General features: G+C 54.7%; 1 protein-coding gene across 1 annotated transcript in view; it reads right to left on the bottom strand.

The window, feature by feature from the left end:
- Nucleotides 1-555: 555 nt before the first annotated feature.
- Ush1c (USH1 protein network component harmonin) overlaps nt 556-16,892 on the bottom strand; it is a 46,803-nt gene continuing 30,466 nt past the window's right edge. Inside the window, exons 17-26 of the mRNA XM_059274424.1 lie at nt 15,094-15,210; nt 14,151-14,633; nt 10,439-10,558; nt 9,055-9,105; nt 6,607-6,648; nt 6,117-6,170; nt 5,734-5,833; nt 2,631-2,740; nt 1,307-1,362; nt 556-924 (exon numbers count right to left, since the gene is read on the bottom strand). Of these exons, the coding sequence (XP_059130407.1) occupies nt 753-924; nt 1,307-1,362; nt 2,631-2,740; nt 5,734-5,833; nt 6,117-6,170; nt 6,607-6,648; nt 9,055-9,105; nt 10,439-10,558; nt 14,151-14,633; nt 15,094-15,210 (1,305 nt within the window). The 3' untranslated portion in view covers nt 556-752. The remainder of the gene's footprint in view (nt 925-1,306; nt 1,363-2,630; nt 2,741-5,733; nt 5,834-6,116; nt 6,171-6,606; nt 6,649-9,054; nt 9,106-10,438; nt 10,559-14,150; nt 14,634-15,093; nt 15,211-16,892) is intronic.

Raw genomic sequence — 16,892 nt, forward strand, 5'->3', positions numbered from 1 at the left:
TCAGGATGGGGAGGGGTGGGGGTGGGAGCAGCAGGACAGGAGTCACTTGTCAAGAGCAAGTGACAAAATGGCCATCAAGGACATGGTAGGCCAGGCCCACCGTCTTGGTGCATGAAGCATGAGCAGGAGCAGTATTTGGGGAAAATTCTAAGAGAAAGCAGCTCACAAGCCCAGGCTTGGAGCTGCCCTGGCTGTGGGCTTCAGACCACAATCAACTCCAGGGTCACAGCCACCAAACACAGGACACAGGTAGAACAACACTCCAAAGCTTGGCTCCCTGGTGTGCCAGAGAGAACCAGATCAAGGTGGGAAGGAGACCATCGACAAAGTCCCAAAGCAGGGTTTGGGACACGACAGGGCACATCAATGGAACCCATCAACCGTGGTTCTTTGGACCAGCTTAAAGAGCCTGAATGGCCTGGCTGTGCCTGAACAGAGTGCAGGGGTTCTCATGGGGAAGAGAGGCCCCAGCGGGGAGATTCAGTGGGCCTCCACTTCCAGCCTAGTCCATCAGGTGGGAGGCACCATTGCTCAGTGCTACCTGCTACCCTGCTCCAAGAGACTCCGAGTGTGACCCAAAGCAGGTCCCAAGGGCTGTGGGCACGCCCAGGTCTCCAGCCAGTGCCCCCAGCTGGGCCTTGCACATCCCCTTAAGCTCTAGTGTCCCAGCCATTGGCAGCAGCCCCAAGGGAGACATTTCTGCAGGCTGCCACTATCTCCCTTCAGATACCAGTCCAAAGAACCTGCCAGGATCATGGGCAGCACATGGCACGCAGCGTGGGCAGACAGGGCCCTGCAGCTGCCTGCCTAGTCACCGTGGGCTCCAGCTGCAGGAAGAACCCGTGTCTACACACGGGCTCATGGGCTTCAAGCTGCTTTCGGGCCGGCTGGGGGCTTTCGGCTGCAGAAGAGGGAGGAGAAGAGCTTCACATGCAGGGTGGAGCAGGAGACAAGAGGGCTCAGTTACTGCTGGGTGAGGCTTCCCAGGACCTCTCCCTTCACTGATTTCCATCTCTCCCAGTCCTGCCTAGGCCCTGGATTCCAACAAGCACTGTCGATTCTTCAAGGCATGTGGAATGGAGGCTATACTGGGCAGGTGAGTGTGGGCCAGTGTGAGCCAACACTACTAAGGCCCGGGACTCTGTTCCTAGGTGTCTCTAGCCCAGGGTGTTCTAGGCCCCATGATTTCCAGCAGATGTGTGCCCAGGGCATCCTTTTCACTGGGTGAGGCTGGAGGAAGGTGGCTAGGATCCTGGGAGGAACCGGGGGGGGGGGGTGCAAGGGCAGGATGCCTACACACACTTACAGCTCATCGTCGTATTCCTTGGGGGGACAAACAGCAACCACAAGGTCTATCCAGTCCTGTGGAGAGACACCGTGTGACCACAGGGCACACGGAGGGGTGGGTGATGCACCTGCCTAGTGTTCTGTCCCACTCCTGGGCTACATAAGCAAGGGTCAGCCAGGGCACAGTGAAAGCTGGGGTTCGCTTCTGGAGGCCCACACCCTAGGAAAGCTCTCCCCCAGAAGCAGGGCTGCAAGACGCTCAGTTGGCACCAGGTTTCCATGTGAATCTATGGAGCAGGGCTGGTCAGCCACTTTACAATCACACATAGACTTACAGATGTGGCCCCTTAAAGTCTGGGGTACAACCTAGGAAAGGGTACCACCGACAAGCTGCACCTGTAGCCCTGAGCCATAGCAAACACAGGCTCTTTGGGCCTCACTCTCCGACCTTGACACTCAGCCCCCTCAACGGCATCGTCACCATTGTTAGCCTGCTCATCACTGTCCACCCCAGCCTTGGGTGTGTCCACTGGCAAGTCCTGAGAGAGCACACTACCCCTCCCCCCACTGAACCTCTCTCCCCCTCCCCTGTGGCCTCCCTCCAGGAGCACGGAACACAAGTGCTCCCCTCTGTCCTGACACAGCCCTTCAGATCGCCAAAGACGGTCATCGTGTTACCCGTTGGTCTTCTCGCCTCCACATCCTTTCATGTGGGTCCCAGGCCCATCGGGTCAGCTTCCTCGGCACTGAACTTAATAGCTCAGGCTCAGCTGCCTGCACACAGCGGCACAGGTTGTGCACTGCACAGCGTGAGTAGGTAGGTACCACTTACGTCACAGTCGGTCGGTCGGTCGGGGGGTGCCCCCCCAGACTGTGCAGTGCACGTCCTGAGAGACTTTAAGTGGTAGCTCTGGTCCACGTGGCATATCTGCTAAGCATGGAACAGACTACCAGTCCCTCTTTTGTCTGCCCTCTAGTCTGTTCACTCTCTAGCAGCCCCCCGACACTCTCTTGATTCCTACTTAGCACACTTAGAGAAGACCTTGGAGTTTGGGTTTTTTTTGTGTGTGTGTGTCGGGGGCGGGGGGCAGGGTAGATGGCCATGTCCAGTCTTCTGGACTTTGTTTGTGCCACTGGCTGTTGGGACTCAAGTCTAAGTAAGAAGTGACAATTCTCAGGGCTGTGGCCTTTCAGGTCCAATCAATCCACTGTCTGGACCTTGGGTACCAGCCCCAGACTGGGCCATTGCCATTTGTAAGGCCAGGCTTCAGACACCAGGGTCTGAGGCAGGTGATGAGGGAGGAGGGAGGGGGAGTGGGGAGGGAGGAGGGGCTCATTCTCACCCCGCCCTGATTCCAGGCCTTCTGCAGGGCAGCCTCAGCCTCAGCCAGGGTATAGTCAGTCACAATCTTGCCGTTGATGGCCATGATCTCGTCCCCCTTCACAACGCCACCTTCAGGAAGAAGCAGATCGGCCACCAGGACTACTTGTAACATGTGCCTGATTCAGGGCTTTGTGTGGTTCATTACTGTGGGACAGTGGGAGAGGACCCACCCTGGGCTCTGGAAGCTCTTGAAAGGCTAAATAGGCTCATTTTCTCAAGCCCCTTCCCTCCCACAGGTGCCCTCTAGGCCCCTCCCACAGGTGCCCTCTAGGCTCAGCAGAGGACCACAGAACAGTCCTTGGCATCCGCAATCTGCACTCTGCAGCAGGATGGACCTACATTTCTGGTGCAGTTCCAAAAGTCTGAGCCGTCAAGGACAGCTGCACCTCTCCATTGCTCGCCACACTAGCTCCATCAAAAACAAGTCCCTTTAATTCCTTCCCAGCGCCCCGTTTTTCCCATGCTCAGCATTTTTCACAGTGTGACCACAACCACTGACGTGCCTGCTGATGACCCCTCCCATCCTTCCCCAGCTTCACAAGGCAGGACTGTCTTCCTGGCTCACCGCTCTCACCCCAGTACTTCTCTCATAGCACTTAACACAATATAGGGACTCAACAGGAGAGGGCTGAAACAAAGACCATTGCTGGCATGTGCTGCTGGACACGCTGTCCTGGAATCCAGTGGTTTTAGGAAGGCAAGAAGTATAGACTGAACAAGTTGCTCACTGCAAGACCTGTCTGCTGTGGAATAATTCTCTTCTACACGGTAAAGATTTGTCACTCAAATTGGTTTAATAAAACGCTGATTGGCCAGTAGCCAGGCAGGAAGTGTAGGCAGGGCAACCAAACTAAGGATGATGGGAAGGGAAAGGGCAGAGTCAGGAGTCTCCAGCCAGATGCAGAGGGAGCAGGAGATGAATATACCATGCTAATAAAGGTGGCACCACATAGCAAAGCATAAATAGAAATATGGGCTAATTTAAATGTAAGAGTTAGCTAATAACAAGCCTGAGCTATTGGTCAAGCTTTTATAATTAATGTAAGTCTCAGAGTGGCTATTTGGGAACAGGCAGTCAGGACAAGAAACTTCCGTTTACATCTGTCAGGGCCTCAGATACCATAATATGAACCATGGCTCTCTATAAACACGCAGATTATGTCTGATGTCCCACACCTCTTGGCCATCATACCTCCTTTTTGGATAGAATTCTGGTTGATGTGCACAAAACTCTGGGTTACATGGAACTCAATCACTTGGAAGCCTTATCAGTGTGAAGACCACAGGAATGTGGTGTGAGTCAGTCAGCAAGGTGGCAGCCCTAGTAGTTTGGAACTTGTGTTTCTGGGAATGTCCGTCCTGGGCTGTCTAAACCTGCATGGGACCAAACCTCATACAGCAGATTTTCCTGTGCAGAGGAACTGAGGATAAGCAACTCTCAGTAAGGCCATGAGGAGCAGCACAGGCCCTCTTTGGTCCTTCCCTGACAGACACAGGTGGGCAGACAGCAAACCATCCTTCAGGTCGCACAGAAACGGGAGGAGAACAGGAGAGGGTCCTAACAGGAAGTTATGACAGGTGTCTAGCTGAGCAGAAGTGGAAGAAAGGCTCCAAGCGGCACTCAGAGGCCTCTCTGAGGCCAAGGCCATGGTTGGCAGGGCTGGACAGCACCCAGGTGGCCAGGGTGCATTCCTCGCTTCAGTAACTGCCAAAGCCCAGCTGCCAGCCACCAGGGGCCTTTAATTCCAGACTCCTGTCTGTCTCAGGCTCTGGTCCTCCACCCCTCCACCCGAACCCCTCTGGCCATGGGAGGGCCTTGTTCTAGCCTGAAGGGATCTGATCCTAGGATTTCCTGTGCTAGCCTAGGCTCTACAGAGTGCTCCCGGGATACAGAAGCCCCTCCTGGTGTGGCAGAAGCATCAGTCACAGTGGAGTTTGAGACATAAGATTTCAAAGGCTGACAGGTGAGTGAGTTGATAGTGGGAAGCAGCAGACAGCCTGGGTCCTGAGTCAGTAAATGGTGGGGCCTGGGTTTTGTTTAGTTTTGAAAGAGAGTCAGTCTTATGTAGCCCAGGCTGGCCTCAAACTCACTATGTTGTCCTGAACTTCTGACCCTCATGCTCCCAGCTTCTAAGTGCTGGGATTACAGGCACGTGCCATCAGTGCTGGTTCACACAGTGCTGGCGATGGCACTCGGGGCTTCACACATGCCAGGCAAGCACCAGCTGAGCCACATTCCCAGCCCCAGCAGAGGGTGTTTTTGTTGAAAGGGAAGGAAGGCATGGGGAGAACCAGTGTGTATGGGGGAGTGTTGAGAGGTCCCTGGCCCTGTGGGAGGGGCCAGGCTGGGGAAGACCTCCCTAGAGGCGCCACTTATACTGGGCACTAAACCAAATGGCCAATGTGCCTGGGTTCAAGTCCTGCCTACATCTTTTACTGGCTGGGGATCCTTGAAGAAGCGGCTTGATCTCAACGTGCCTCAGTTCCTAAGCTGTGAGAACACGATGGTGTATACCTGGGGTTTGCGAATGGATTCAGTGGGTGAATATCATGAAATTCTTAGGCCCAGGGCTGTGGGCCAGGTCCTTAGACTAATGCCTGATACGTGACTCATTCCACCGATCACCTGCTCTACCAGGATGTGTCCCCCTGCTCTCTGCGTGCTCTTTTCTCCCTAGAAGGCTCCCTTCCTTCACAGGCTGTGGTGCTTGGCTTCGTTGGCTTCACTGCATCCTACACCCTCTGGGTTCTTACAGCTTCCCTCCCATCATCATTCCTCACCAAGCCTTGGCTGGTGATCCCCCTACTATAAGGAGCTGTGATTCTGAGCCCATTTCTGCCACTAGCCTTGGGTCCCTGGAGGGCAGGGTGGCATCTGGGCACGTCTGTACCATGGCACAGCCTCAGGTAATGTCTGAGACTAGCTAGATGGTTTTCTGGATGGACCTGACATTCTTGAACAACTGTGAGGCCATCTGAAGCTAGCAGATGTCTGCTCTCCTGGGGCATCTGGTATAGCCATCACACCATCCCGCAAACACACAAAGCCAGTCCATACTCACCATGCCGTTCAGCGGCTCCCCCTTCATAAACAGCAGAGACGACCACCTTCCCCACAGGGGAGTCCACTCCACCCTCCAAGGCCAAGTCTAAAGACCCCTCCTGTGTGGAGGAAAGCAGGTCTTAGGTGGCCACACAGACAGCAGCCTGTGGAGCACCAGGAAGTCTCTCACAGGGCTACAGCGTGCAAGAGGCATGGGGCCATGCAGGGCAGAGGCCATGGGAGAGTCACGGGAGAAAGCAGGCCTGGGTTGAGCATGTGTCCCCCACAAGGAGTGGGGAGAAGCAGGAACCTGCTGAGTCACCTAGGAGTAGAATAACCAGGGGACCAAGATGGCAGGGGTAGAGAAGGTTGGTGACCAGCCTCCACCCCATGACCAGGTACCTTCTTGATGCGCAGAAGCCGGACGTCCTTCCCCGCAATCTGCTCTGGCGAGAACTAGAGACAGAAAACCAGAGTGGGGACAGCTGTGAGTCTGATGAAGGGTGAAAGTGTCCCTGGCCTTGACAATGGACACACACACACACACACACACACACACACACACACACACACACACTTGCAGCCCCAAGGCCCAGTCCCACTGTTCTAGGCTTACTGGAGTGATGGAAGAAAGAGCCTTGTGAACACATACACATGAGGGTGTGTACACATGCATACATATAGTACACACATGCATGTGCACATGTATACATATATACACACAGCACACACACACCGTGGTTCTCACTGAAAAGCTGTCTAAATGGAGCAGGAAAGAGCATCTGGGCCCTTGTTGGGGCTCTTTGTGTGCCCCAAGGTCCAGAATAAAGCTCTAATTCTTCCTCATTCTGGGGACTGCTCCCCAAGCTGGAGCTGGAGAGCTCCCTCTTACCATGGAGTAGGGGTCAAAGCCTTCTTCATATTTTCTGAAGTCCTGGAAGCAAAGGGAGGCTTTAGAGAGAGAAGAGGCCACGGAGGCACACGACAAATGCAAGCTCCCACAGGCAAGGAAGGGGGCACGGGGGCCAGATTCCAGGGGCCAGCGGTGAGCAGGGGATAGGGCACAGCTGTGGTGGGGTGGGGGTAGAGGGAGGAGGTTGGCAATGACAACAGACGGGGCAAGCAGGAAGCTGCAGGAAGCACTTGGAGGAGCGTGGCCCTGCCTCTGCTCTGGTCCACAGTGGCTGTCTGTGGCTTCAGGGATACCACTGGGATCTGGACGTCTAGGCAGTTGGTCCTGACTCACAGAAAGCCTCATTCTGCAGACTTTTTGGGCCCAAGCTGGCCTTCTATGTCCCCACTGGAGGCTGTGACCAGCCGTAAGGGTGAAGCCATGCTTCTCCACTCAGCCCTCTGACCTCACGGAGGTCTGTCTGGCCTGGAGAATACCGCCACAAAGTGACTGGGGAAGGCAAGTGACACTCTATACCAAGGGGAGAAGAGAGGTAGTGGTGAGCTTGGGGGCGGGTGTCTGGCCACTCCTTGCTGATCTAGGAGGTGAGATCAGGGGGGATGGAAAGGATACACAGCTCTGGGGTCCTGGCTAAGCGAGGTTGCTGTGGTGAAACCAAGTCTGTGTTTCCAGACTTGGAAACAACATGGTAAGAAGTGGGCAAAGCCAGAGTAAGTGGCCCAGGAGTCACACACAGTAAGCCAAGCTAGGGCACCCACCGGCCTCGGAAGCCGGGGTGCTGTTCCCGAGTTAGGATCACAAAAACCACAGTCAGTCCCCACTGGAAAGGTGGCCACACAGTTCTCTAGGCCTCACCAAGTCCTGTGAGCAGGCCAGAGATCCTGCCCTGCCCAGATTGCAGCTATGAAACTCTGGGCACAAGATGAGGGCCCAGCTTCAGCAGATGGGTCCCTGGATGTCTGCCCACACCCTATCTCCCTAGCCTTTTATTTCCAGGCTGAACCCCAATGAGGCCTTGGATCTGTCTGGCCAAGGTCAGAGATCACACCCAGGCCAGTCTCTGTATGTCAGACAGTACACAGAACAAGGGTCACAACACATCTAAGCACCATGGAGGTTACGAGGCAGAATCTGGACCTGTCCCTTGCCGCCAAGAAGGCCTGTCTATCCCTGGCTGTTTCTTCCGGAATGCTGGGCCATGCTGGCCACAGTCCCCTTTGTGGGTGGCAGGTCTTATGTGAATTCTGAAACTTACAAAACATTCCTGCTGGTTTGCCTTAAGAGATCTACACCCTGGGTTCAGCAGATGGAGAAACTGAAGCCGGAGAGGTGACATTAATGCCTAAGGTCAGGAGTCAGAGGCGGAGGCCAAGGGTTTAACTGCAAGCTTGAAGCTGTGTGCCCCTGAGTGGCCTCTTTTCCTTTTGAGGGTTGTTTGCGTCTCTGCTGTGGGCCTTCAGTGCCTACTGGGCAAGGGCAGTGCCTTGAGAGCAGATCCCAGAACCGATGTCCTGGATCTAAACCAGGGTCTGACTCCAGCAGGGACACCCGTGCAGGGCTCCCTGCTTCAGCTGCACTTCTGTGGCATGGGGAAGACAACAGCACTCCTCTGCGCATCCCATCTCCCCCGGCCTTGATGGATTTAGAAGCAGGGCTGGGCGCAGCGCACCTCCTAACGATTTGCTGTCTCCTGTCCATCTCGGGTCCTGGGCTGTCAGCAGCCTCTTATAGACACTCTGCCTGTGCCCCCCACCCCCACCCTTCTATTCTCTGCCTATCACATCAGCCCGTGAGCGTGTGTGGGTGGGTGGAGAGACTGCTAGCCAGGTCACCTTTGATTTGGGGGTTTCCTTCATTGGTGCTGAAACTGTCAATCCGACAGCTGGCCCTGGATGGAAGCCCCAGATGTAGGGTAGCTAGATCTTGTCTGACCCAATTCATTGCCAGCAAGGACTTCCAAGTCCCCGTGAACCCCAGACTAAGGGAGGAGCCAAGATGCCACCACCTCCTGTGGCTAAGAAAAACTGTGATCCAGACTACAGGAGCAAGGAGGTAGCCAGATGCCCCACCCCCACCCCTCCCTTCTCCCTTGGCCTCCGGGGTTCCCTCTGTCTGACTTCCTCTTTGGACCCCCAGAGGGTAAGAGTGGCCATTCTGCTGGTGGACTTCTCAGTCAGTGCTTATGCTCTGGAAAGCCACGGGTCCCCTTTTGCTGGGGGGCGGGGGGTGGGGTGGGGGAGGGAACCGACCCAGTGCTGTCCTGAGGCTTCCCAGCAGGTGGTCCTTGGGGTACCTCGAAACCGCCAGGCACTGGCGTGGAGGAGGAGGAGTCAGGCAGAGTGAGGCAGTGGGGGAGGACCAGAGACACAGGACTACGGACACACGACTACCATGGGTGACACACGACTACCATGGGTGTCGTTGTACTTGTCTGAAAGCTGTCTGATACACCACCATCCTCTTCAGCATCTCCTGCGGCTGCCAGGAATAAAAGACAGTGCCCCACAGGATGTTAAACATAGGTATCGTCTGCCCCCTGGTGCCAGGCCCTGGGGCTGCCAGCCTGAGGCTACCTGGTTCCTCCCCGATAGACTTATGTTAGGGGAGCACACCAGGCCTCCCAGGCAGCAGCTGCTGTGAAGCTGAGCAGACACCCCTCTTCTTATGAACCAGACAACACAAGCGGACTCAGCAGGCTGACCCAGAGCACGACCTTTGCCCTTTGGGGGAGCCGACAGGACAGCTAAAGCTCAAAATTAGAACTGGAGTGCCCCGCCCTGACATTTGGGTAGGGTTTCCTTGAGGGGAATAAAGCTCTGCCATGGCTGTGCTCCCACTGTGGGAGGCCAGCCGGAGGTTGGATCCCTGTGGGGTGCCTGTGAGCCCCAGCTCCCTTAGCTGTGGGGACCGGGGTCAGCAGACCTTTCCCCCAGGGCCACACCCAGGACCTGGTCCTAGTGAGGATTGAGAAGCATCTGCTTTGGCCATTCTCCCGGTGAAGGGTGCCGCATGCCTGGCCAGACAGGCCTCGCATGCAGGTCAAGTCCAGCACAATTTCTTAGGCTCTGGTAATAACGGTAAGATCATGGCTTTGGCGTTCCAGAGCCTGGGGGCAGGGGGCAGTCCAGGATGTGCCAGGGACAAACAATACCTCTCTACACAGCTTCCTCAGCTGTGAACAGGGATGATGGGAGCCATCTTCTGAGGCCGCACAGAGTCTTAAGTATTAACACTGTGGTTTGTGTTCACGGTGGTTTGTGTGTGTATGCACATATGTGTGCACGTGCACGTGTATGCACATGCATGTATATGTACGTGGAGGTCAAAGGACAACCTCAGGTGTCACTCTTCAGATGCCACCCACCTTATCTTTTGAGACAGGGTCTCTCAGTGACCTGGAACCCACCAGCAAGCCCCAAGGACCCGCCTGTCTCTGTCTCCTCTATACTGGGATTGCATCACCATGTCCAACGTTTTAAAAAGTGTGGATTCTGGGGGTTGAACTCAGGCCCTCGTGCTCAGACAGCAACCACTGCACCAGCTCAGCCATCTCCCCAGACTCAACACTGTCGTAAAGATGGAGCTGCAGGCTATGTAGTCAGAGAACAGGAATTCTACTAGACGGGTCCAGGCCCACTGCGTATCACGCGAACTCATCTCTTGAGCAAGAAGGTGACAAGATGGCATCTGATCTGACTTTGTGTCATATCTCACTTCCCTTCTATAGGTGTCAAAACCCGGGCAAGAGGATACTGGCTTGCTGCTCTAGAAACACCCCCAGGCGGGGTGGGGGTGGGGCTAAGGGGCTTACCAGGACCTCGGATTTCACAGCTGGCCTGTAGATGAAGTTGGGTTCCTGGTGGACCATGACAGGTTTGGAGATGGTGGACACGCCAGGGCCTCGTGGAGGCTGTGGGCTTGGGCAGAATGTCTAGAGGGGTTAGTTTAAGAGAGACCCATGTGAAGTCACGGTGAACGTGGCCAGGGATAGCTATGGTAATTCCACAAACATGCAAACCACTCCCATGCACCCAGCCAGCCGGTTCAGCCGCCCTGACAGAGGTCTGGGGTAGGCTCTTCTCACAAACAGAATTTCACTGCCTCAGTGTGGCTGAGTGGCTCTAAGAATAAGCCACTGTCACTCAGAGGGCACACTTTCAAGGCTCCCTCACACTGGTCACCCAACATTCCCTTCCTTCAAAGGCTCTCTCCTCTGGCAGTGTTTCAAGTCCCTGTGGAGCGACGTGAGGCAGCTGTGGTTCCCAGTGTCTAGGCACAGTATCCAACAGCCCCGGGGCGAGGACAGGGCAGAGACAGACCATTCTGGAACTGACAATACTTGTTCTAACCACGTGATCACTCAGTAAAACATCTCTCATCAAGGCACAGCCCTGTCCCCAAACCCTTTGATGGGTCCCCAGAGAGGGTCAACATCCCCCCGGCCTGACTACCTTCCCTTTTTCTTTTTAAAGATTTATTTGTATTTTATGTGCATTGGTGTCTCGCCTGCGTGTATGTATGTCTGTGTGAGGGTGTCAGATCCCCTAGAACTGGAGTCACAGACAGTTGTGAGCTGCCATGTGGGGGCTGGGAATTGAACCCCGGTCCTCTGGAAGAGCAGCCAGTGTTCTCCGGCCCCTACCTTCCTTTCCTGTCTCCCCACTGTCCCCTCCCCAGACTCCTCCCACTGCCCAACTTCAGCCTCGAAGACTTCAGGATCTGCCACCTCGAAGCCTTTGCTCCTCTGCTCTGCTGGCTTTTGTCGCATGGAAATTACTGCCGTCCTCAGATTTCTCCTCCCCAGTCCCACTGACCCCAGACACCTGTGGGTCCTCCCTTCACCCTGTTTCTACTAGACTTTCCTGGGCAGAGACTATGGCTGTCTGTCTAATGGTGGGTCCCAGTGCCTAGCAGAGTGTCTAGCATATGGCAGGTGCTTCACAAACAAGTGTTGACTGAATATACGAATAACTCAACTCCTCTCCTCCTCTCCCCTCCCCTCTCCTCTCCTGGGCATACATACATACATGGTTCTGCTCTCCCCTCCTCCCCTCTCCTCTCCTGGGCATACATACATACATGGTTCTGCTCTCCCCTCCTCCCCTCTCCTCTCCTGGGCATACACACATGCCCGAAGCCTTTCTTAGGCAGGTGCTGGGATGCCAGGCACACACAGAGCCTGTGTCTACTACCTGAGCCTGCTAATGGGTGGGATGACTATGCAGACAGGCTGTCACCCACACATTGAAAACCCACAAGGGGCACCCAGGTGGAGGACTAGCTAGATGAGACAAAGGCCAGCGTGATGGAGCAGCTTTGAGTCAAGGACAGCTCTGCGATTCCTGTCACTTGGAGATATTCATGGTCCAGTCCTTTAGGTTCCTTGTGTGGGGACCTGAACTTTCCCTTTGCTCTGATCAAGAGTCCTTGGAAAGTTAGAGAGTGGAAGCTGTCTTGAATCTTGATACAGTGTTTGCTGAGACGATCTCTCATTCACGGTTTTGTTCTAAATTACTCCATTCTAATTTACTTGGACTAGGATCTCTTAACAGCAATACTTATTGTCTGCTGAGTACTGACCATGTACCTGCCACTCTCCTAAGTATTAACTCAGAACGCCTTCATATAGGGTGGAGATGTAGCTCGGCTGGTAGACTGCCTGCTTGGTACCCACAAAGCCCTAGGCTCAGTCCCCAGCAGGCGGGTATCACGTGCCTGCAAACCCAGAACTGTGCAAGCAGGTATAGTAGAGGTTTAAGGTCATCTCTGGCTACATAATGAGTTCAAGGCCAGCCTGGGCAACATGAGACCCTGTTTACTTTTATGGTTATTTGTAAGGTTTTTCTTTTGTTTTGGTGTCTCACTCTGTAACCCAGGCTGCTCTGAAATTCATGTGTAGCTCAGGTTGTCCTCAAATTTGGTGGTCCTCCTGTCTCAGCCTCTGCAGTACTGAGATTACACCTTGGATCCATCATGCTGCCCCCTCCCCTCCATGTATCAACTTGTCTAGTTCTCGCAGTAGGTAGGTGCCACTTGCATTCCTGTTTTACAGACCAGGATGTCCAAGCTCACATATAAGGAGTAACAGGTGCCCGAAGTTGTTGAGCCAGGGAATGGCAGATCAAGATTCCAGACTACAAGGTCTTACATTCCTTGCTGCTCTGATGCCCCTGTGAGGCAGAGGTATCCTCAGACGGAGCACTTAGCTGTGCTAGCTTAGAGACCAGCCCTGTGTCTGTAGCTGCTCTCCCTTCAAATGTCAAATTCCTGGAAGGCAGCTGTGCCAGCCTCATGGCACCTTCTTCAGCTCTGCCCCTATCTACTTCTTACACCAAGAGGTACAAGGCATGAGCCTGGTGCTTGATCTCGGAATCAGATTTGTTAAGGAAAAGCTACTGCCCACCTTTTGGGGGTCACTCATGGAGAAGGATGGGACCTTCTTGCCAGACTAACACAGTCTCCTGAACCTGATGGCTGCTTTGGCTCTGGAGAGATGTTCCCAGAGTGAGGAAACATCTCTCTCCCTATCTGAGCTGCAGGAGTCAAGTTACTCATCAGAGGACCCCAGGATTCCAGTCCCTCTGCGATCCTCCAGCCGGGAACTGCCAGCCAGTCAGCATCAGGAACCTGACATTGCCAACTCCTCTGAATGATCGGAGTACTAAATCCACTCTCCCTTTGGGAACTTGAGTAGGGGCTGATGAAAGCCATTGTTGGGGTACTGCCCCCCACCTCCAACACCTCACCCCAGCGGACAGAAGCCTCCTCTGCTGAGTCACGAGCCTGGCCATGAGCTACTAGGATCAAAGTCTCACATGGTCCTCAGGGATTAGTTCTTCTAAAGGAGTCTTTGGCTGAAGATCAAGCGATGGGAAATGTGTCTTTCTGAAAATACCAGCGCTCAATCTCTCAACATCCAAGAAAAACATTCCTCATCTTTTAATAGTAAATTTGAGAATTTCTAAGAACTCTCTCATCACCAGCGTTTTGGGGCGGTGGCCAGAGTGTCTGAGTATCACACACCGAGCCAATGTCACTGACTAGTACTACGGAAAAGGGTGCTGTGATGTCCTAACACTACCCTGGGTAGTTGTCTTTTTATTTTCAGAGCTAGGTAACCCCCTCAGCACTCCCCCATGTCCCCTTCGCCTGCTAAACCAGGGGTTCACTTCCCACTTAGGAGGCTTTCTCACTTACTATAACGATACAGTTGGCTACTCATCCACACAAACAGAAAGGCCCACACTGCAGGTCACCAGCCTTCACTAGCTCAGGAGCTAAGAGGACAGTGACATTGATCCGACACACTGCTGCTCATTTCATGGTCACAGCAATTCACCATGTCAACACAGGACTTCGACACCAGTAGAAAGCACACCCATGCAGGATAGGACACCACACCTGGGAAATGGGGAGAGATGATGTTTCCTCCCGTCTCCACTCACTGGAGCAGCGGAGGGCACAGGAAACAGCACCCACACCCCACTTGGTTTGCAAGCACAACATGCGGAATGAGGTGGTACCTTTGGGGTGGGTGGGAAGCTCCGCTCGGGGCTGGGGGAGCTGGTGGGCTTCCCACTATGAGTGTTTGCCTCCCAGTCATCGGCCGGATGGCCTGGGTCCCCAGTGCAGAAGGGGTGGTTGCCCAAGGCCTCTTCCAGTGCTGAGGGTAGTGGGCGAGTAGGAGTGAGGTCTTGAGTGGGAATGGATGGAGGGGGAGGAATGGGAATCGGGGGTGGAGTGCGCTGCACCCAAGGTGAGGATGAGGCGCTCATGTGGCCTGGTGAGGGAAGTACAGGAGGGGCTGGGACCTTGGAAGGTGGGTTGATGGGTGGAGGGTGGGGCATCACGGGCAAGGCCGAGGGAGTCTTGGGAGGATAGTAGAACATGTCCAGAGGGATGTCATCCAAGTCAGTGGTGTGGAGGTGGAGCCCACCGGCGAAGCGTCTCAAGGGTGGGGCCAGAGGAGACACAGAAGGTGGGGGAGGTGGGGGCCCTGTGGTCATCTGGGGGTGAAGAAGCTCTGTCACTATCAACTCCACAGCAGATCAGCAACAACGTCCTGATCTGTTTCTTTTGCTACTAGAGCCCCATCACTCAGACCAGAACAGTGAGTACTGCCACCCAGCTCCCCAGCCAAGGAGAGGCCCAAGCTATGCCACCTGGGCATGATTAGACAGTTTACCCTCTAGAGTGGGACACATTTGAGCATGCAGGGGAGCCTCGGTACTACAGCAGGGACAGCAGGCCCAGTGGGGACTGTGTCAGAACAGAAGGGACTTGTTACTCAGAAGATAAATTCATAAATACAGACAGGAGGTGGTGGGAGCTGTCAGGGCTGGGCTGTAGACAGTGAAATGTACACCGGTGTGGGTGGTGAGGATCACTAACGGCCATCACGCCTCCCACTGTCCTCAGGGTGCACTGTTCTAAAGGAGGGTCCATGCGAAGAGAAGCTCCTGTTACCTCAGCAATCTCGTTCTCGGCAGAGGAAATCTGCTGGAGGCGGGTCTGGCAGAGTCTCTCCACCCAATACTGAGTCTTTTCTGATTCCTCAAGGTCCTCCCGCTCAGTCTCAGACACCTGGGACCCGGGACCAGTGTCCAAAGGAGGAGACAAAGCGTACACTGAGCCACGTGGGCAGTAACGCACAGAGGCACGGCTCTAACTCCCCTCCCCACCCCAGTACAGACCGGCGTGTCAGCATCTAGAAAAAGATCCAGGCCTCCACCACCTGGACTTGAGAACAGAAGTTGGAAGTAGAGGCCGCGACGTCAGGGAGACAGCAAAATCTGCAGGGGCTCATGCATTGCCTGACAACACTGGTTCCCGAGATCCACATCACCCCGAGGCTCCCGGAGTTCTTTCGCAGCCTCTTTGCCCTTTCTACGGATTTCACTTTACTCTCGCTTCCCCGCAGGGCTGCTCTGTCCTCAGAAATGCAAGTTCAATCTTATTCTTCATTTTGAAGCTAATCTATTCTTAGTGCCAGACCTAATACACTTCGCATTTCCCAGGACTTCTCTGGTTTTATAATCTAATCAGCCTGGCATTGTGATTCATGGGAGCATTAAAGAGAAGCAGAAAGAATATTGCCTGCAGTCAGGAAGTTCAGGCCAACCACCTCACTCAAGACACAGAAACCTCCCGTGCTGGGAGAGTACTATTGGCATGGTTAGTCTGAGGTATATTCCCAGGTTATAGAGGTCTAGCCTCAGACACAACTGTGTTGATGGGAGCAGCCTCAGACTCTAAGCCTGATTTACTGGAGATAATTTCAAACTTGACATCTACACTGAAAGGTTGGACCCTATATACTGAGAGCCACACAGCTTGGTGGACTTGGTAGGGAGAGCAGACATGTGACTGGAAGGCTAACCAGACTTTCAAGAGAGGCAGAGGGGTTAACCTCAGCTAGACTGTGAGCCAGAAGACCAGCTCCATTGCCATACCTAAGGAGAAGAGGCCTTGTCATGGAATTATACCTTGGTGGGTTCAAGTAAATGACAAGCCTGCGATCCAGTCTGGGCAGGGAGGCTAGCCTCAGACCCAGACCCTAAGAGCTGGCCTAGAGCTAGCCCCAGACCCAGACCCTAAGAGCTGGCCTAGAGCTGGCCTGGATGACGTGGGTAGGTGGGGCAGTTACAATCTCTAGACTGGGAGGGAAGGACCTGTCTTTACACTCTGTCTGTGGAGAAAGATCCCAACTGGCCCTTGGAAGTACGGTGGGACAGTGCACACACCCGGACAGGCACACACCCAGACAGGCACACACCCGGACAGGCACACACCCGGACAGGCACACACTGGGACAGTGCACACACCCGGACAGGCACACACCCGGACAGGCACACACCCGGGACAGTGCACACACCCGGACAGGCACACACCGGGACAGGCACACACCGGGACAGGCACACACCCGGGACAGTGCACACACCGGGACAGGCACACACCCGGACAGGCACACACCGGGACAGGCACACACCCTGGGACAGGCACATACCCGGACAGGCACACACCCGGGACAGTGCACACACCGGGACAGGCACATACCCGGGACAGGCACACACCCGGACAGGCACACACTGGGATAGGCACACACCCAGGAAAGTGCACACACCCAGGACAGTGCACACACCCGGGACAGGCACACACCCGGACAGGCACACACTGGGATAGGCACACACCCAGGAAAGTGCACACACCCAGGACAGTGCACACACCCGGGACAGGCACACACCCGGACAGGCACACACCGGGAC

Source organism: Peromyscus eremicus, chromosome 1, assembly GCF_949786415.1.
Source record: "Peromyscus eremicus chromosome 1, PerEre_H2_v1, whole genome shotgun sequence".
Classification (NCBI taxonomy): domain Eukaryota; kingdom Metazoa; phylum Chordata; class Mammalia; order Rodentia; family Cricetidae; genus Peromyscus; species Peromyscus eremicus.